This window comes from Phoxinus phoxinus, assembly GCF_949152265.1.
Source record: "Phoxinus phoxinus genome assembly, chromosome: 15".
Taxonomy (NCBI): Eukaryota; Metazoa; Chordata; class Actinopteri; order Cypriniformes; family Leuciscidae; genus Phoxinus; species Phoxinus phoxinus.
This window is the reverse complement of record NC_136890.1, coordinates 13,716,736-13,737,972: the sequence shown is the minus strand read 5'-3', so window position 1 is coordinate 13,737,972 and position 21,237 is coordinate 13,716,736. Positions and strand designations below refer to the sequence as shown.

At 39.5% G+C, this 21,237-nt stretch overlaps 2 protein-coding genes across 3 annotated transcripts; one reads left to right on the top strand and one right to left on the bottom strand.

Annotated features, from left to right (window-relative positions):
- Positions 1–9,764: 9,764 nt before the first annotated feature.
- LOC307011113 (serine/threonine-protein kinase pim-2-like) lies at positions 9,765–14,837 on the bottom strand. Of its 2 annotated transcripts, XM_079636458.1 has the most exons (8): positions 14,186–14,837; positions 13,823–14,110; positions 13,122–13,310; positions 11,731–11,825; positions 11,560–11,610; positions 10,966–11,347; positions 10,679–10,858; positions 9,781–10,010 (listed from the first exon to the last, which is right to left on the bottom strand). In XM_079636458.1, exons 2-8 carry the CDS (start codon positions 13,932–13,934, stop codon positions 9,958–9,960), a joined length of 1,062 nt encoding a protein of 353 aa, XP_079492584.1. In that variant the 5' UTR covers positions 13,935–14,110; positions 14,186–14,837; the 3' UTR covers positions 9,781–9,957. The 2 variants fall into 2 exon arrangements, with proteins under 2 accessions (XP_079492585.1, XP_079492584.1); XM_079636459.1 differs by having other exon boundaries at positions 9,765–9,977; positions 13,823–14,833.
- A 165-nt stretch (positions 14,838–15,002) lies between these two features.
- arpc5la (actin related protein 2/3 complex, subunit 5-like, a) lies at positions 15,003–19,734 on the top strand. The gene is made up of 4 exons (XM_079636460.1): positions 15,003–15,355; positions 16,999–17,070; positions 18,911–19,087; positions 19,182–19,734. The coding sequence occupies exons 1-4, from the start codon at positions 15,215–15,217 to the stop codon at positions 19,242–19,244; spliced, it is 453 nt and encodes a 150-aa protein (XP_079492586.1). The 5' UTR covers positions 15,003–15,214; the 3' UTR covers positions 19,245–19,734.
- Positions 19,735–21,237: the final 1,503 nt, after the last annotated feature.

Here is a 21,237-nt window from a genome sequence, read left to right as displayed (position 1 = left end):
AACATGTTACCCCCAAATCTGTATAGTGCACTTTTAGATTTATAATGTAAAATCTTAAATGTCTTTTATTATTTAGTAGTCACAAACTCTCAAGACTTTATAACTGGTCATATTTCCAAACACTACTGGTCAAAAGTTTTGAATAATTAAGTTTTTTAAATGATCTTGAAAGAAGTCCTTGTGCTCGCTGGCTGCATTTGTTTGACAAAAATAAAGTAAAAGCAGTAGTAATTTTGTGAAATATTATTACAATTTATACTACAGGGCCGTTAAATGCTTGAATCTGATTGGTTGACGAACGTTCTGAGGTGTGCAATTATTTTCAGGGAACCGCACGGCTAAAGTAGTTCCGGCAGGTCTTAACCGTATTACAGTTCCATATCACTGCGCGTACTTAACTGTAATAACGGAAAATAGGATACAATTCATAACAAGAAAAAAACATGCAGCCCCATGCGCTCGATCTGCAATTTCCAATGTCTAACTTCACATTCAATGGAAATATGGAGTTTAATTTTAATAAATAAAGTATATATAGTCCTGTATATAATCAATAGAAAATTAAACAGAGTATTTCAATAAATTGATAGTTCTGCTGCAGATAATATAACAAATAAATAATTATTGATAGGCCTATACTTGTTGAAAGGGCGTTGTTTCATTTATTAGTCTAGTCTACTGTCACTAATAGAAAAAAAGAATGAACAAATTAATTAAAACGAATTGAATAAATAAATAATAATATTGACGCTCATGCCTCTCTCTCTCTCTCTCTCTCTCTCTCTCTCTCTCTCTCTCTCTCTCTCTCGTAACTGCATTAATAACTGCATAAAGCCGGGGACACACTTATTGTAAGGCCGGTTAATGTAATTTGATACTTATGATGACTGATCATGCACGCGTTTTCAGCGCGTTCAGTCTGTGTTCACAGCGGTGTTTAAAATCTGCTGCATTCACAGTCAGAGAATGTTTCTAGTCGTGAAGTGTGTGTCCAGCATTACTCTGCTATCAGCGGCTCAGACCTCCGTTACTAACTCTACAATGACGTTTTGGAATTAGCAACGGAGCATGGGTTTAGATGCGCAAGGAATTAGTCCTACATACAAGAGCGTTTTAATGACAAAAACTTTACAAACGTCTTGAAATACATCATCTGAACAATATTTCGAGGTGTGGTAACTGTAGTATAAGCGGAATAATTGACTTCAGGCCGTTGAATTATTATAAAAATAATGCACACGCGAGGTGTAACGGCCACTCCGCTTCGCGTCGTGACCGCATTACCACCTCGGGTGTGCATTATTTTTATAATAGGCCTAATTCAACGGCCTGTCGTCAATTATTCCTTACGTAAAATAATAATTATCTATTTTAATATATTTCAAAATGTACATTATTTCTGGAATGGCAAAGATGAATTTTCAGCATTATTACTCCAGTCTTCAGTGTGTCACACTTTCTTTCAGAAAATCATATGCTGATTTGATGCCCAGCATGCAAATATGTTTTGGATTGACAGACAATTTAATGAAGAGAAAAATAATATAGAAGACACATATTTACAGTTATGATTAGGCTATTATTAGTTGTATACATAAAATGATCTTTGTGTTGTTTATGTTACAGTCCTATGCATATACATTATAGGCAACTTCATTTTGTTTTTTAATGCTATATTTAGTAACTGTCACGGAACGGTAAAAAGTGAACCGAGGATTCAAGTGCAAAAAGGAATGTTTATTAAGTAAATAAAAAGCAAAACCAAACCTACAAACAAAACCTTACAAGACGGGCATTAAACAGGAATTAGAAACACAAGGGAACATAGACAACGAACCAGCACAGGACTGCAAACACAGGGAGACTAAATAGGGAGCAAACAAAAGAGGGTAAGGAACAAGGCAGGGGGGGGGGGGGGGGGGGGGGGCAGACAATTGACAGGAGAGCACATGGCACAAGGAATACAAGACAAGCCATGTGCTCACAACAAACCAGACTAGACACAAACACATGACAAACCGGGGGCCTGTACCATGAAGGTAGCTGAACAAACTCGTTTTACAGGACAAAAAAGTTACAGGATTAGTTTTGAGTTGACAAAACCAAACCGATGCAATCAGGTTTAGTACCATGACGCAGCTCATCAACTTTCTCTGTCAACTCAGGCTTTGATCTTAAACTATGATTAATCCACGAGCGCGTGCACATACCAAAGTGACGTTGGCACCGAACAACCAATCGCGTTCGATATGGATAGAGCGAGAGCGATATATTTTTTCCGCGGAGGAGCAAGAGATAAATCATTCAGAATTACGATGAATTTAAATATGTATTACAAGCTCGAAACAATACGGTCTCTGCTGCCAAATCAAGAGAAGACTGTTGGAGAAATATTGCTGATTGCGTTAATGTATAAGCTAAACAAATACGTTCTATATTAATGTAAAATTATGTATATATGTAGGCTATGCATGTATGTGTGTGAGCCTATATTTTTATAATATATATAAAAAAATTGCATGTATATAGCTACTAATAAAGATTAATATTCATTGATTTTTAGATGCAACTCCAAACGTTCTTGGCAGCAGATAAAGACAAAATATAAATATATAATTCAAAGTAGTAAGTATTTACACACAACCTTTTATTATTTTTGTAAACATTTGATCACAAACACTTCTAGTTCTAGAAAAAATAGTGAAATTCAGAAAACCGGTGGAGGGCCACTCCAAGGGACGGCCGATTATGGATGGGATTACAGGTGCTGTTCAATCTGACCCTGGTGCTGGCTCCTCTAAGCAAGTAACACTGTGTACGTGTGCGATACATTACTACTTTAAGTTTGAATATGGCTAACTGTATGTTCTACAGTAGAGGGAAATGCAGAGTCCCTGTTGAAGCCAGCACACACACACAGTCTCCCACACAGAGGTCAGTATGCAGCAGACAGAACACCAGAAACATAACCTGCTTTACAACAGTTATGCGTTATATTAGCCTACTTTTATTTATTAGGGTGGAGGAAATGATGAAGACACTCTGTCTATGTTCTGAGACAGTTGCTGAGGTGAATGCACTGGGCTTGTTATTAAGGCAAACATTTGAATGTGGCATAAAACAGGGACTGGCCCTTACACATCTCTTTTATTATAAGATTTTTCGCAATCCCAGAAACTGAAGCCTCTACCTCAACAGGCTTCAGAAGAAATGTGAACAAGGTAAGAATTTAAAACCCTTGACATAAATTAGGTGTTTGTCAAGGAACTTTTTGTGAGTTGATTAGCCTCCAGAAAACTTGTAATGATCATGTTAAATAAAATGAAAAATAAATTGGAGATCAAACAGGATTAAACTGATCTCAGTATGTGAACTTATTTAACCAAGTAACACTTTAGCATGAATATTTATTAATGCAACTTTATCTTGCTCTCTTCCCCCCCCCCATCCCACAAAACCAATAAAACAGTTTGAGACCTATCTGCAGTTTCAATGTGCATATAATCCTTGGTTGACTGCTCACAACCCACATATTCACTGGTCCAGAGTCGTCGTCAGAAAGTGGGGAACCAACTGCCAGGTCTTGAGTACTGCTTTCTGCTGTTCCTCTGCTCTGAGTCACTTAAGACTTTCCAAGAACCCTTGCCAGCCAACCCCAAGAACAACTCCCTCTTTACAGTCAAAGCCCTGTCCACAGAGATCATGGCCATTACCAGGATGGAACCTGTCACTACCAAGATCCCACCTCACCCTCCCAAGCCATCCCAAGTTCCCCCAGAATACACAGACCTCCTTGAAGTTTTTAGTAAAGTCCAAGCTGCCACATTACCTCCCCACAGATCTTATGACTGTACTATTGAACTTATGCCAGGAACTTGCCCACCCCGTGGAAAGCTCTACTCCCTGTCGGGCACAGAGAGATTGGCTATGGACAAGAACCTTAATGAAGCCCTGGATAGCGGGTTCATTCTTCCCTACACATCACCGGCAGGAGCCAGTTTCTTCTTTGTTGAAAAGAAGGATGGTAGTCTCTGACCCTGTATCGATTATCGGGGCTTAAACAACATCTCCATCAAGAATCGTTACCCCCTCCCATTTATGACCATGGCTTTCGAGATCCTGCAGGGGGTCACCATCTTTACCAAACTGGACCTTCAAAATGCATACCATCTGGTCAGGATCCGGGAGGGGGATGAATGGAAGACGGCGTTTAATACCCCAACAGGCCACTACGAGTACCAGATAATGCCATTCTGCCTAGTTAACGCTCCAGCTGTCTTCCAGGCTTTTATTAATGATGTGCTCAGAGAGATGCTTAATACTTTTGTGTTGGTTTATGTAGTGAAGTGCCGCTGTTTGGTAGCGTCCTCTCTGCGCGTGTTGACTCCGCCCTAGATGCACGCAGGTAATCAGCGTCTCATTCCAACGGGTATATTAAGGTGGTTGTTTTGCCACCAGACATGGCGTCAATGTGCGACCGCCTCTCTAGCGCGTCATTATTCTGCCGTCTGTCTTGTGCTCTGGCTGGAGGTGAGTGGCGGCCGTTTGTGATTGTGCTCGAGCCTACCGGACTTTAAACCGTTAATTACCAGTGTTACTCTTGTCAGGTGCTGGACTGTTTGCGGATAAACACACGTTGTGCTGAGGGTTTGCAGCCATGTGTGGGGGTAGGAGCTGTCTTTTCACAGAAGAGTAAGAGCAATCACAAACTTCACCTCTGTGCCTTTTTCTCTCGCCGGCTAACCCCTACTCAGAGAAATTATGACATTGGGAACCGGGAATTGCTGGCCGTTAAGATGGCGCTGGAGGAGTGGAGGCACTGGCTGGAGGGGGCCAAACACCCTTGGTATGGTACTTGTATGGTACATTGGGGTTACAATCCCCACCAAGGACAACTTCTTACACTTTCTTATAGAGTTTAAAAGCAGAGACTTCTAATGCTGCTGACGGGGAGTTTACATGAAGCCATGTCTCAGATAAACAAAGACAATCTAAAATATATATATATATATATATATATATATATATATATATATATATATATATAAATATAGCTGCAAGCAGCGATTACGGGCCCAAGCCGGTGGCACCGCCACCCTGGTGCCTTTAGTTACACTAAAGGCACCGGGCTGGCGCTGCCACCGGCTTGGGCCCTCCATCGCTGCTTGCAGCTATATTTATATATATATATATATATATATATATATATATATATATATATATATATATATATATAAATAAAAAGCCGCCACCCCGTTGCCTTTCGGGTTCCTGTGCACGACGGGCAATAACGTAACCCCGCTTTGACTGTCGAGAAGAAGTCTGCTTTAGAGCTTGCATCAGTGTGAGTCTTTCTGCTCCCCTCCAAACACACACAGAAAAGGGGGGGGCTGTCTGTGTGTGTGCCCTCCCTCCCTCCCCACATACACACACACACACACACACACACACACACACACACACACACAGAGAATGGCAGGGGGAACTCTGTCAGAGAGAGACAAAACCACATTCAAACCAAAATATCTGACTTCCTGTTGGTCGGAGCTAATGACTGTAAATGAGAAAGTTGTCCGGATCGATAAGCACAATTTACATACCGAGTTTTGTGACTGTAGGTAAAAATAACCCACCCACTTTAGTCAAAAGTATCTTGAAAGTAACACACTTCCTGCTGCCAGTTGGTGGCGCTATAACTTTGACTCACAATAGTCACATCCATGTGATCGCCCTCTTACAACAAACACACTGCTGAAGTTTCATCAAGATCAATAAATGTATGAAGACGTTATAACACAATGTGTTTTTCTTTTCTCGCCATAACTTCGTTTCCTCGCCACGGCCAAACCGTTCGAGATATCAAAAATCCGTCCGCAATTTACCGTCCTCAATGTCTTGACTTCATGCTGACCGAGTTTGGTGGCGATAGGATAATTTTTCTTGGACGAGTATATCAAATTCCAGGGGCATGCATTTTCATACAGCCCATAATAGCCGACTTCCTGTTGGACTGGCGTAAAACTTAGAGCACGAAAGTTGTTCGGCCCGATTAAATCTATATGTGTACCGAGTTTCATATTATTACATGCAAACGTGTTTGATATATGGACCAAGTTTTTCGGACCACGTTCAAGGGGGCGCTGTTGAGCTCCCCTGCCACGCCCGGGTACCAGCTTCAGCCCAGCCCTGATGGCCGCAGGTTCTGACCTGTGTGCAAAGTTTCAAGAGTTTTCGAGCACGTTAAGGGCCCCAAAAGTGCCCGAGAAGTCCCACACAGCAGAGAAAGGGTTAAAATAAAGCCCCCCTCCTCTCTCACACACACAGACACTGAGAGAGACTGGCAAAATTCCCATCAAATCACATTCAAACCAAAATATCTGACTTCCTGTTGGTCGGAGCTAATGACTGTAAATTAGAAAGTTGTCCGGCTCGGGGAGATAAATATAGATACCGATTTTTGTTACTGTAGGTAAAACTAATACCCCATTTTTGACTAAAGGTGGCGCTACTGAGCCCCTCCACCGCGCCCGTTTCTGAAACTTCACACATACCTAGTACCTAATAAATCTGATATGCATGTTGAGTTTCATGCAATTTGAAGCATGTTAAGAGCCTCAAATGCACCCAAAAAGAATATAACAGTTTAAAGCGTTGCCATGGCAACAGTATTTAAGATATCAATAATTCTTTCACAGGTCTACATCTGCCGTGTGTTTACATTATACACATAAAGTTTGAAGCAAATCGGGTAAAAATAAGAGGGTGAATTCAAAGCATTTTGAAAGTGACACACTTCCTGCTGCCAGTTGGTGGCGCTATAACTTTGACTCACAATAGTCACATCCATGTGATCGGCCTCTTACAGCGAACACACTGCTGAAGTTTCATCAAGATCAATTAATGTATGAGGATGTTATAACACACTTCCTGTTTCCAATATTCGCCATAAATTCGTTTCCTCGCCACGGCCAAACCGTTCGAGATATCAAAAATCCCCTCGCAATTTTTCATCCTCCATGTCTTGACTTCATGCACACCGAGTTTCGTGGTGATTGGTTGAATCGTCTAGGAGGAGTATTTTAAATTCCATTGCATGTGTTTTTTAAACTACGCCAAATAGCCGACTTCCTGTTGGGCTGGGGTAAAAAGTCAGAGCACGAAGGATATATGAACCGATGAGATCTATAAGTGTACCGAGTTTCATATTATTACACGCAAGCGTGTTTGATTTATGGACCAAGTTTTCGGACCGCGTTCCAGGGGGCGCTGTCGAGCCCCCCTGCCACGCCCGGGTCCCAGCTTCAGTCCGGCTCTAATGGCCGCGGGTTCTGACATTTGTGCAAAGTTTCAAGAGTTTTTGAGCACGTTAAGGCCCCCAAAAGTGCCCAAAAGGTAGTAATATAATAATAATAAATAATAAAATATATATATATATATATATATATATATATATATATATATATATATATATATATATATATATATATATATATATATATATATATATAAAAAGCCGCACCCCGTTGCCTTTCGGGTTCCTGTGCACGACGGGCAATAACGTAACCCCGCTTTGACTGTCGAGAAGAAGTCTGCTTTAGAGCTTGCATCAGTGTGAGTCTTTCTGCTCCCCTCCAAACACACACAGAAAAGGGGGGGGCTGTCTGTGTGTGTGCCCTCCCTCCCTTCCTCCCTCCCTCCACACACACACACACACACACACACACACAAAGAATGGCAGGGGGAACTCTGTCAGAGAGAGACAAAACCACATTCAAACCAAAATATCTGACTTCCTGTTGGTCGGAGCTAATGACTGTAAATGAGAAAGTTGTCCGGATCGATAAGCACAATATACAGACCGAGTTTTGTGACTGTAGGTAAAAATAACCCACCCACTTTAGTCAAAAGTATCTTGAAAGTAACACACTTCCTGCTGCCAGTTGGTGGCGCTATAACTTTGACTCACAATAGTCACATCCATGTGATCGCCCTCTTACAACAAACACACTGCTGAAGTTTCATCAAGATCAATAAATGTATGAAGACGTTATAACACATTGTGTTTTTCTTTTCTCGCCATACCTTCGTTTCCTCGCCACGGCCAAACCGTTTGAGATATCAAAAATCCGTCCGCAATTTAGCGTCCTCAATGTCTTGACTTCATGCTGACCGAGTTTGGTGGCGATAGGATAATTTTTCTTGGACGAGTATATCAAATTCCAGGGGCATGCATTTTCATACAGCCCATAATAGCCGACTTCCTGTTGGACTGGCGTAAAACTTAGAGCACGAAAGTTGTTCGGCCCGATTAAATCTATATGTGTACCGAGTTTCATATTATTACATGCAAACGTGTTTGATATATGGACCAAGTTTTTCGGACCACGTTCAAGGGGGCGCTGTTGAGCTCCCCTGCCACGCCCGGGTACCAGCTTCAGGCCGGCCCTGATGGCCGCAGGTTCTGACCTGTGTGCAAAGTTTCAAGAGTTTTCGAGCACGTTAAGGGCCCCAAAAGTGCCCGAGAAGTCCCACACAGCAGAGAAAGGGTTAAAATAAAGCCCCCCTCCTCTCTCACACACACAGACACTGAGAGAGACTGGCAAAATTCCCATCAAATCACATTCAAACCAAAATATCTGACTTCCTGTTGGTCGGAGCTAATGACTGTAAATTAGAAAGTTGTCCGGCTCGGGGAGATAAATATAAATACCGATTTTTGTTACTGTAGGTAAAACTAATACCCCATTTTTGACTAAAGGTGGCGCTACTGAGCCCCTCCACCGCGCCCGTTCTGAAACTTCACACATGCCTAGTACCTAATAAATCTGATATGCATGTTGAGTTTCATGCAATTTGAAGCATGTTAAGAGCCTCAAATGCACCCAAAAAGAATATAAAAGTTTAAAGCGTTGCCATGGCAACAGTATTTAAGATATCAATAATTCTTTCACAGGTCTACATCTGCCGTGTGTTTACATTATACACATAAAGTTTGAAGCAAATCGGGTAAAAATAAGAGGGTGAATTCAAAGCATTTTTAAAGTGACACACTTCCTGCTGCCAGTTGGTGGCGCTATAACTTTGACTCACAATAGTCACATCCATGTGATCGGCCTCTTACAACGAACACACTGCTGAAGTTTCATCAAGATCAGTTAATCTATGAGGATGTTATAACACACTTCCTGTTTCCAATATTCGCCATAAATTTGTTTCCTCGCCACGGCCAAACCGTTCGAGATATCAAAAATCCCCTCGCAATTTATCATCCTCCATGTCTTGACTTCATGCACACCGAGTTTCGTGGTGATTGGTTGAATCGTCTAGGAGGAGTATTTTAAATTCCATTGCATGTGTTTTTTAAACTACGCCAAATAGCCGACTTCCTGTTGGGCTGGGGTAAAAAGTCAGAGCACGAAGGATATATGAACCGATGAGATCTATAAGTGTACCGAGTTTCATATTATTCCACGCAAGCGTGTTTGATTTATGGACCAAGTTTTCGGACCGCGTTCCAGGGGGCGCTGTCGAGCCCCCCTGCCACGCCCGGGTACCAGCTTCAGTCCGGCTCTAATGGCCGCGGGTTCTGACATTTGTGCAAAGTTTCAAGAGTTTTTGAGCATGTTAAGGCCCCCAAAAGTGCCCAAAAGGTAGTAATATAATAATAATAATAATAATAGTTAAGAAGAATAATCCTTTGGAAAACAATAGGGCCTTCGCCTTTTCAAGGCTTGGGCCCTAATTAGAGTCCAGTAAAAGGTGATGAATTTGATCACTTTTTAATTTAATACTTTGAGTGTTCAAATGACCACCTAAGAGACCCTTTAGCTTAACTTTAGGGTCCCAAATTGTTCTTTGATTTACTGTCTGAAAGATCCCCCATGTTGCCAGTCTCTGAGCTCTCTGGTGTGGCGGCTTGAGTTCCCTGTCGAGTTGAGGTTGGATTTCGTCTTCGGGTCACGTCACAATCTCAAGCCCTGCACCAAGGACAGCAAGTATGTTGTTATTTCCTATCAAATACAAAGATTATATGAACATGTCAACTCACATGTTTGTACAGCAGAATTGAATTCTGTTTGCATCACTGATTCTGTTATTTTCCTGATCCTTATCATGAAGCTGCTTTGAAACAGCCTGTATTGTATAAAGCGCTATATATATAAAAGTGACTGACAACAACATTAAAAGTGAACTCCGTTCACTACACATATGATTATAACAAATGATGATAATCCTACTCTGTCCATCTGTTACACTTCCTCACACCTGAAATCACTGATCGAGTGAATCTTCTGAACTTCTCCAATCTACACGAAGATAATTTCTAATCCATTTATGTTGTAACATCTGCTCTAACGTCGGCCGTTTAGTTTGATCCTTTGTAAGGCACTGGCTAATCAGATCACTGCATTCTGTACAAATATTAATAAGGAGAGAGCTGGTTAGTCATGACCATGTGACTTGGCATCTAAACACAATGTTCTTTATCTTTACTTTAAAGGTGAAGTATATCGTTTCTGCGAAAAAAAGAGAGCATATTTCCCAGCACAAACATCACAAACGCAACTCTTACTGGTTAAAAAAAAAATCGTATACAGTACTTCACCTTAAACTGTTTCTGTACAGAGCCTTTGCTTTATGTGTGCGTTTATCAAAGATATCAATATTATTCACTCACCTTTGGATAAGTTGGAGTTCCTAAATGTAACTTTGGCTTGTGTGATTTCCATTCTATTGCCAAAAGGAGAACATGGGTTCACCATCTCATATAACAACACTCCTAGAGCCCAGACATTTGTTGGGACGGCGTGGAATCTCGTATCTGTGAAGACTTCAGGTGGGCAGTAAGTCGGTAATCCTGTAAGCAAGACATTCACACATTGTTGAGCTTTTTTATTTAAAGTGTCAAATAATCAATCAGTCAAAGTCACTACAATCAGGTTTCCACATTGCCAAAATGCTCACCACGGTATATTCTGCTCTCGTAGCCGTCTCTACTAAGTAGCTGACCGCAGCCAAAGTCTATCAGCTTGAGCTCTAACGTGTTTTTCTTTATCAGGAAGTTTTTCGCATGAACGTCATTATGAAAAACGCCATGTTTAATGCAGTGTTGTACTGCCAGCACAGCCTGTCTCATGATGACCCGTGCAGTTGGTTCATCCAGTTTATTGTTAAGAATAATGAAGTCCAGCAAGCTCTCGCACGGTTCGGGGTACTCCATGACGAGAGTGAATTTGTGAGTGTGTTCAAACCACTCGTATAGCTGTATGACATGGGGGCTTCTGGGTTCTTGCCTCATCATTAGCAGCAGCGCCACTTCTGTTACGAGAGGTGCGGGATGCCCAGGCTAGACAAAAGTAGCAGACAGAAGATTAGCTGGGTACAAATCTAATTTTTTTTATGTACTTTTCTTTGACCTCTGTAGATACAGAGCCAAGTTTTTTGGTGCTTAGGCTTATTTGTCTATAACATTTACAGCTAATGCTTCCTACAGGTGTGTTGACTACAGTAATCAGCACTTAAACAACTAAATACACATTCAGGTTTTAAACAACTTACAATATCAAGATAATGATTGTTGTAAATCTTGCTGATCTGCTTGATGGCAACCTGCAAAAAACAATAACAGTAACAGTATTCAGGCACCTGACCTTGCACTAGGTATTCAACCATCTGCAAATTGTTTTGAATATGTTTTGCAAAATGTTTGTACAGTTCGGTAATATTTACCTTTTTGCCATCAAATTTCCGTGTTCCCTCATACACACTGCCAAATCCCCCAGATCCAATCATCTGTCCTACGTTGAAGAGAGATGCAAAGGACTCTGAAAAACAGAAACAATATTATAAAAATATGAGTTATAAAAATAATAATTTTTTTAACTTTATTTTAAGGTGACGTACTTACATTGTACTTACTTACTCAGATAAGTACTGGGTAATATTAATTAACTACATGTACTTACTACAGAGTTACGGTTAGGGTTTGGTTTAGGGTTAGTTACTTGTAATTGTGCATAATTTACTGTTATTACTATAGTAAGTAGATGTACTAACGTGTTACCGGTAGCACTTTATTTTACAGTCCTGTTTCCCATGTGCATATTGTTAATATAGAGGATGATGTTGCAATTAAAACTGCCTTGATTAATGCTTGATTTGCTTTGTAGTGATGTAACCTAAATAGTAATAATGCTTTTGCTAAGATAGATATATGTAACCCTGTTAGTGATGTTGAACAAGATATGTACTGTGTGATTTTACTATTATTAAGAAAATTACTTACTTGCATGAAATGTATGTGTTAACTGATTTAGAGTAGAAAGTACTTATGTATTAGAAATAGTTTTATGATAAATGAAAATGTACTAGATAAAGTATATATTGCAGACGACTAAGAGAAGAAAGCAGAGGAAGAGAAATCGGAGGCGCCGAAGGAGGATACAGCGTAAACAACTAAGAGCCATGTCTAAGAAGTTGGCAGAACTCCACTTGATGACGTCAGGAGAGAGTTTGGAATCTACATTCGGACGCCTGCATATAAAGGCTGAGAGAGAGACTGAAGACCTTGGATTCTGAATAGCGCAGTTTCCCTCGACGCCTGTATAACCAGCTGATTGTTGAAACTTATTATTATTGTAACCTAACTTTAACTTTGATATAACGCTTGTTAACTTTAATAAAACTTATATTATATTATTGGCAAGTTATTGTCTGAATAATTATTTAAGGACCTTAAGCGAGAACTGACCACAGGGAAGTCTGCTGAACTAATTGTAAGTATTTTGAATGCTTATAGTATTGTCCAGACTCGACTTTCCTTACCTACCTGAGAATAAAGAATAAATGGGTAAAAGGTGTAAAGGATATTTGAGACACCATAAAACAATATGTACTTATTACAGTTATTACAAAAACTGGGTAATAACTAGGTACTAACCCTGAACCTTCACATAAACCTTACCTAACCTTAACCCCTGTATTTACCTAATATTTTATTAATATGGGGAGAATAATATTATTATTCTCCTCAGAAAACAAGCCTTAAGATATTTTTAGTGGAAAACGAAAAGTCAATACTGTTTAAAATAATGTTCAAGAAATAATGACTGTGGCTTTACCATTGTTTGGCTTGACGGCTGAGTGATCTGGATCAGGCTCCGGGTCCAGATCTGGTGGAGGGATGAAAGGCTCCACAACATCCACAGCACTACTGTGACAACAGCAGCCGAAATGATGTTTCATAGCCTTCCACACGCTCATGAGGAAACTACAAATTCCTTTCCTCTTCCTACATTCTGTGGGTTTTTCTGAAATGAAGAAAAACAATTGTTTAATTTGAGGTCAGAGATGTTTCTAATAGTTATCTTTTCAATGACAAAATTACACATTTTACTGTTCGATTCTTATCTGTAATATTACAAAACCAAGTAATGCAAATATTATACAAAGGCCGTACCTCTGCTTAATGCCTGCATAGGTGTCCCAAAGTCTTATTTCACTTATTTCAAAACATCCATTTTTTTTCAATGTTTCAAAAATGTTTTTTCTTGGTTATACAGATGTTAAGGGAATATTCTGTTTTATAATTTTGCAAACATTATGGGAACGTTACTTTTGAATGTTCTGAAAAATATGTTTAACAAACGTCCAACTAAGATATTTTGGAAAAATTTTGGAAAGAAAATTTCAGCTAACTTATGCTGAGCACCGGTAAATATGACTAGACCTTAACCTGCTAAAAACTTGAAGCAGTCTTATGCACGAAATATCTAAATCTCTATCAGTACATTTTACACCCCCAGGCTTATTTCAATCTCACCTGTTGAGGTCTTGTTCGCAGGAGACGCCTCCACGGCACCCTGAGCTGTTAGGCCATTGGAAGTCACTGTTGGCTCCACAGGAACTTGACCTGGCAGCGGAGAGCACATCATCTCTTGAAAGCTGTCGGACCTGGACAAACTCCAGTTGCCACAACTGTCCTGTTCACATGGGTCGTCCGATCCGTCGCCACTCCACCTCCACTCAACAATGTACGTCCCTCTGCTGCTAAGACTCAACTCTCCACATGACCGACTGGACAGACATCCATCACCTGGGCTCTGCTGACCTGTGAACACAGAACCAGAAAACTCAGAAGACACAGGAGCTAAAGCATCAGAACTGAGTCTCCAAACCTCCTGACCAGCCGTCTGAGTGGAAGCAGCTCTCCTGGATCTGGAGCGGTCTGAGGCTGCAATATTTCAGACATCACATAGTTAACGTTAGTAATATTTTGATAATAATCAATGATCAATGTCAGTGGTCAAATGTTACAATAGTTACTCCAATTGAAAGGTTTATTTCACAAGGAATCAAAGACATGTGATCACTTTGTCAAACTAACTAACTAACAAAATTAGTGGATCAAATGGGTTATCTCGAACAAGTTTCTGCTAGGGCTGTCAAAATACTTGCAAAAAAACCTGATGTACATGCGAAAATGTCATCAAAACAAATAAAACTAACCGGACGTATACAAAAGAGTATTTGCATGCTGATGATATAGTGACTGACAAGGATAGTGCCTTTTATAGCCAGACACGCGCGCTTCTGAAAGTGTGTGTGTGAGAGAGTGGCGTAATATTTATTGAAATCAAATCCATGGGCTAGTTGCATAAACTTAGCCAGTTATGTCTTATGTCTGACCAACCAGCAGTTAGATACTTTTCCAGTTCAAATTAGACCAATCTACCTTTTTATTTAATTGACTTAAAAAAGTTAGGACCATTGCAGAATAAAATTAGACGACTAACTTTTAAGACCAACCGGGCCGGCGGCTACCTATATCTAAATACAAAGGTCCTTAAAAATGATAACATTTGAAGGCTTCACAACAATCAAAAGTATTTTTTAGGCAACTCCATTTGAGTCAAGCCGCATTCATCGTTGCCTCTCAGGAAACGGAAACACAGTGTCACTGCTGTCACAGCGTAACCATGGATTGCAATTCCGTTTCCGCTCCAGTCGGGATTTGTGTCCGCTCTGCAGGAATGTGTGGAGATGCTCGCGCTGGGAGAGAGGAGGAGGAGAGAGGAGGAGGAGGAGGAGGAGGAAGAGGAGGTATAACAGCCACACCTTCCCACTGACAGATGAACACATTAACGGCTCTCTGCACTGTCACTGAGGGAAGCTGCAGACCTGTCCGTTATCGCACATTCCCGGGCTCCTCCTCATGGCGAAAAACACCCTGTCCTCACGATTCCGGGGAGTCGACATCGACGAATACGACGAGAATCAATTCGTGGACGAGCAGGACGAGGCGGCCGAGCAACAGGAACCGGACGCCTGTGAGGTGGACGAGCTCATCGGACAATATCCTTCAGCTGCATTCACTGTCATCATCCATTACTGTATATTATATAGCCTACCTTATGCTGACGGATATTGTTTAACATCTCTAGAAAACGTGGCAGGGAAAAGTTCATCTCTTTTAATTTAAGGGCACCCAAAACAACCTTGTCCTGGTTTAGATTAACTCGTACATTATTTACACACATGTTGTGTTTAAACACCAGTCAGCTATATTATATCTAGGCATCACTGTCCAGAAATGCTTTCCAAGTGTCTAGGTAGGCAGCTCACTGTGTGTTAATAACTGAACCTGTCAAATAGTTAGGAGGATAGGAATGTGGTTTTAGGTTTGTTCGAAATTATTGATGTTTTGTTTTTGTATTTGAGGTAACAGTTTTTTTTGTGGAGTTATCGCTGGTGCAGAATGCGGATTACTTTCTGTTCTATTCATTTATTAGGCTATAGCTCTTTTTTGTTTTTGTTTTACATAGATTTATTTAGGTTTTCTTTCTTTTTTCTTTCAAATTTATTTGTCCTTACAATAGTAAGTTTAGGCTACTTTTTGTTTATTTTTTTTCTTCACATTAGTTTAGTTTGATATATAAATTATTAATTATTTCATCATTTATTATATTTAGGTTTCATATCCGTAAGGGCTTCTAACACGTTGACTGAGAATATTTAAATATTTTAATGCACTTTTTTTTAAACCGTGCCATTACTTTTGGTTCAATTCATATTTTAGGTAACACTTTATTTTAATGTGTCTTCGTTACACGTTATTACATGTATTTACTTCGGTAATAACTATAAATTATGCATAATTGAATGCAACTAACCCTAAATACCTGTAGTTAATTACTATTATTCAGTACTTAAATGTATTATTACACTGTAACGTTGACACATTAAAATGTGTAACCAAAATGTAGTTTCAGTTTTTCTAATTACATTAATTCTTTTAAACCTCGATTAACCTTGAATATGACATGTTCGTGTATTTTTAACGTGTGATAGATAAGCATTAATCTTCAGATGTGTTTTTAAATGACACATAACAGAACGTAAACAGTTATTTAGTTTCTGAGAAAAAATCTCCCCCCTCTTTTCCCTCCAACTGTGCGTGATGTCATTTATTTAATCAGGTCATCAGCGTTTGTGACCGGAATGATCCATTTTTGGTGCTCGGAGACACATTTTTAGACCGTAGGAGCTTTAAAGAGGTTTGAGTCTGACGCCTCCTTTACCCTCACTATGAAATAAAGACATGATTTTCATGTTAATATCATCAGCATATGGACTATTCTAGTGTTTAAAGGTTTGCCTTGGCAGCAGGTTACGTGTTTTCAGTTGATTATTTTAGATTTTCCCACCCCACAATCATTTGAGTTAACGTCAGGATGGTCAGAATGATATTTTTATAAACAGAATGATGTTTTGATATACCACAGAGAATCCGAGAGAGTTCAAATTTTTCTGAAAAGTCAACCCACAAATGATTTATTTATAGTTGTCTCTCTATATTAAGCTGGGATATAAATTATCAAAAACTATTTCAACCACGCAAAAATAAGATTTACTCTCTCTAAGGAATGCTCTTCATGGTTCTTTGAGAGTGACCGACTGACTGGTTGGTCAGCTTTCCTTAACTAACTGTGATGCACAGGGGACATGATGTCAGCATTTCACATCGCCTTGAGGAATCCACCAATCAACTCCAAGAATCCAGCAGTGAAAGTAAGAGCCAATTCTGTTACTCAGACAGTTTGATCTATCCATTTCAGATGTTCAAGAAGAGTCGGTGTTCGAAATCAAATACTTCTCTACTAGCCTATATAGAATGCGAAAAACAGTACGCCAAAAGAGCACTATTCGATGGATACTACTATTCCATGAGGCCATGGGAGAGGATTTATTAATGGCTATGATGATTTATGACTTGACAGTAACAACATGGCGGATGTAATAGTTCTGCATTTCATTTATACTACCTATATTCATAATATATCAAATGGATGGTTTAAAGGAATATTCTGGGTTCAGTACAACTTAAGCTCATTTGACAGCATTTGCAAAATGTTGATTCCACTAAAATTCATTTCTACTTGTCCTTCTTTCTTCAAAAATAGCTAAATCTGGGCCCTACTGACGCACTCGCAATGGAAATGAATGGAGCCGATTGGTAAATAATAAAGTACTATGTATAACAGTGTATAACAATATGTGTTGACATGTTTTTGGTGTAAAGAAATTAGCTCGCTAACCTTTTCTGTATAAAGTTATATCCAATTTTGCAGCGTAATGCCTAACATGACTATACAAAAACTCAACAGTTTTACAGCTCAGATAGTACACAGGTTTCAACAGAATAAATGCACCGTAAGTGCTTTTTCAAAATTATAAGCTTCACATTCGTGCTTTTAAATCCTCCAAAGATTGGCCCCATTCACTACCATAGTAAACACCTCACTGTAGCTTTTATTTTAGATTTTTGTATATTATTTTTATATATATATATATATATATATATATATATATAGAAAACGACGGACAAATCAATTTTTTTTTGCTGTAACAAAAATGATGCCAAAAATGCTGTCGATTGAGCCTAACTTATACATTAAATATTCCTTTAATAATATTAAGCATCCTTATCAGTGATGATGCACCAACATTTTGGCAATTGAGAAAATCATTGACAGAAACTGTGATGTTTATTTTCTGCTCCTCAGATGGTGCTTTTTGACCGTGACCGTGTCTATTTTGTTCCCCCAATGTGTATAAGCTACAAGTAAACCGGAAAGTGATGCAGAGAAAACCAAAAAATTATGCTGGAGTAGCAATATGTACAATTTTGGGAGACAGCTCATTTTCGAAAAAATATACCACGGCTGGTTTAATTGATCCTCTGAGAACACGACAGCATACTGAGTTCAGTTATCCACTTACCCAAATTTAATTTTCAAAATGTCATTTTCAGTTTTCGTCAAAAAGAAAACGTTTTTAGAGTGGTGCAGGGATGATGTCAGAACTTGGAAGTCTAATTTGCCTCTGTTTCCTTTGACACTTTCCTATAGGGTTTTATGATGGGTTTTTTTCAATTCATGAGTAAAATATAGTCTGTGGCAAACATAACTTGACAATACTTTAACGTTTTGTTCTACAACGTACACTGCACACACTCACAGCCCAAGCTGTCTTATATTGTTACTTATTAAAAACTTAAGTTTTCAAAAATAAACATAACTGCTCCAAAATTTGTGTTTTTGCTATGAGTGTGTGTAATTTACATTGTAGAACAAAACGTCAAAGTGTTGTCAAGTTATGTTTACCTACATGCTTTATTTTACTTATAAATTGAGAAACCCCATTGTAAAACCCCAAAGTAAAATCTTGAAGGAACCAGCGGCGCTTTGGTCTTCTGGGTTCTGATGTCATACCTGCACCACTCTATATAGGTTTCCATTTTAAATAAATTTTGGGTGCATCACTAGCACATGCATTTAAACGGTCCAAGCTGTTTGTCTTTTACACCACCTCCACTTGTTTGTTTCGCTCCGTCCTCCTCCTCTCTCAGGAGCGGGCCCAGGCGGTGGTGTTACGAGTGCTGACTGCATTCAAGAGCAGCGATATTGAGCCGGCAGTGAAGTCCCTGGACAAGAACGGAGTGGACCTGCTGATGAAGTACATCTACAGAGGCTTCGAGAAGCCCTCGGACAACAGCAGCGCCGTCCTGCTCCAGTGGCACGAAAAGGTCGGTCTGGGAATAAAGAGGTTACATTTCTTTTAAGCCTTTTTTTCCCCATCTCACACGTCTTTTCTATTTTTGTCTTCATATTCTCACTCAGGCTTTCGCCGTGGGGGGTCTGGGGTCCATCGGACGGGTGCTGACTGCGAGAAAATCTGTCTGAGAAGCCGAAAGAAGTGAGAGATAACCAGCCACGGGATTTGCTTCTCTTTTCTTAGACGTGGACAATTTCCTTTCTCACAACTCGACCTTATCCAGGGGAAAACCACTCAAGCCCAAGCGATGGTTTCACTCAAAACAGAGATATTGTATGATATTTAATGTAAATTATTGATTCTTCAATATACGGAAGAAACGATTCTCGACTAATGAAGGTGAGCGGTTGTGTGACAGTCTGTGAACTGAGACAGGAGGACTATGAGTCTCATGAAGAGACTTTGCTGTATAAGCCCTAAACAGCAGTTGCAGGGCATTAAATACTGTGACGAATATGAACGTTTTATTTGCTTGTTTTACACTCACTCTCGGATGTGTAGTTCTCATTTCTTTAGTTCCAATTCTCAGCTTTTCTTATTGTACAGAAAGAGGATGTTTAATATATAGTATTTAGGTTGTGGATTTATGGGTCAATTCAATTCGTGGTGTGGCGTTGGGTCGGGAGGGTTTTTGTGAAGTGCCTGGTGCAATAAAGAACATTAAGAGTGTATTTCATTTCCTTTTATCTGATTATTTGGCATTACACATCTGATATACTTCTCGGGGACATAATTTTTTAGACATTAGGCTGTATTGGCAAAAAATAAAATAAAAATTATGCTTTTAACTTTACACTTAACACTTAAAGGGTTAGTTCACCCAAAAATGAAAATTCTGTCATTAATTACTCACCCGCATGTCATTCCAAACCCGTAAGACTCTGTTCATCTTCCGAACACAAATGAAGATCATTTTGATGAAATCTGAGATCATTTAATCCCTCCATTTGCAGCTATGCAACTGAATTTTTGAATCTTCAAAAAGATTGTAAAACTATAACTATCCATATGAATTGAGACTCAATCACTTTATATGATGAACAGATTGAATTTAGGCTTTTATTCACATATAAACATTGATCAGCGACAATGAACCTCATACTGAATTCTATGCAAACATACAACTGTACTTCATAGCAAAATTAGTCAATGAGTATATTTTGTTAATGTTTTGCTTTTTAATAATGTTATTTCTTGATTTGATTATGTCCTTACCCATTTCCAATGCGAGTGCGGGCCAGCAGTGCGCTTTCACAGAGAGACTCCGCCCACACGCTGTTCTGAATGGCTGTGATTTTTGATTGACGTGTGGCGTCTCACAATCGCGTCGCGTCTAGTGTGGACAGACACACTTGCTGTCGCTGGAATTTTATCGCGTCGCGTGTAGTTAGGACACGGTGTAACACAAAAATTAACCTCATTGGTTCTTGCAGAAGCTCAAACATACTGCATATTAGTGCGTAACATGAGAATGAACCTCATTGGTTCTTGCAGAAGCTCAACCGTGATGCGTAACACGAGAATGAACCTCATTGGTTCTTGCTGAAGCTCAACCGTGATGCGTAACACAAGAATGAACCTCATTGGTTCTTGCTGAAGCTCAACCGTGATGCGTAACACAAGAATGAACCTCATTGGTTCTTGCTGAAGCTCAACCGTGATGCGTAACACGAGAATGAACCTCATTGGTTCTTGCAGAAGCTCAACCGTGATGCGTAACATGAGAATGAACCTCATTGGTTCTTGCAGAAGCTCAACCGTGATGCGTAACATGAGAATGAACCTCATTGGTTCTTGCTGAAGCTCAACCGTGATGCGTAACACGAGAATGAACCTCATTGGTTCTTGCACATCGAGCAAACATGCTTAAACTACGTTTACCACAACTGATGTTGATAAATGTTTATATGTGAATAAAAGCCTAAATTTAATCTGTTTAAAGCGCTCCTGTCTTTTTACTCTAGTTTTTTAAGGAAAATATATGGTTTTCCTACACGTCTCTTTGGAATTGTTCTTTGCCTATTTTGGTACGTCCAATTTGAACAGTAATAGTAGATGGTTTCACATCGGGTTTAAAAATAGTGTTGGAGGTTGCTTTAATCCTGAATCCTAATATGAGGA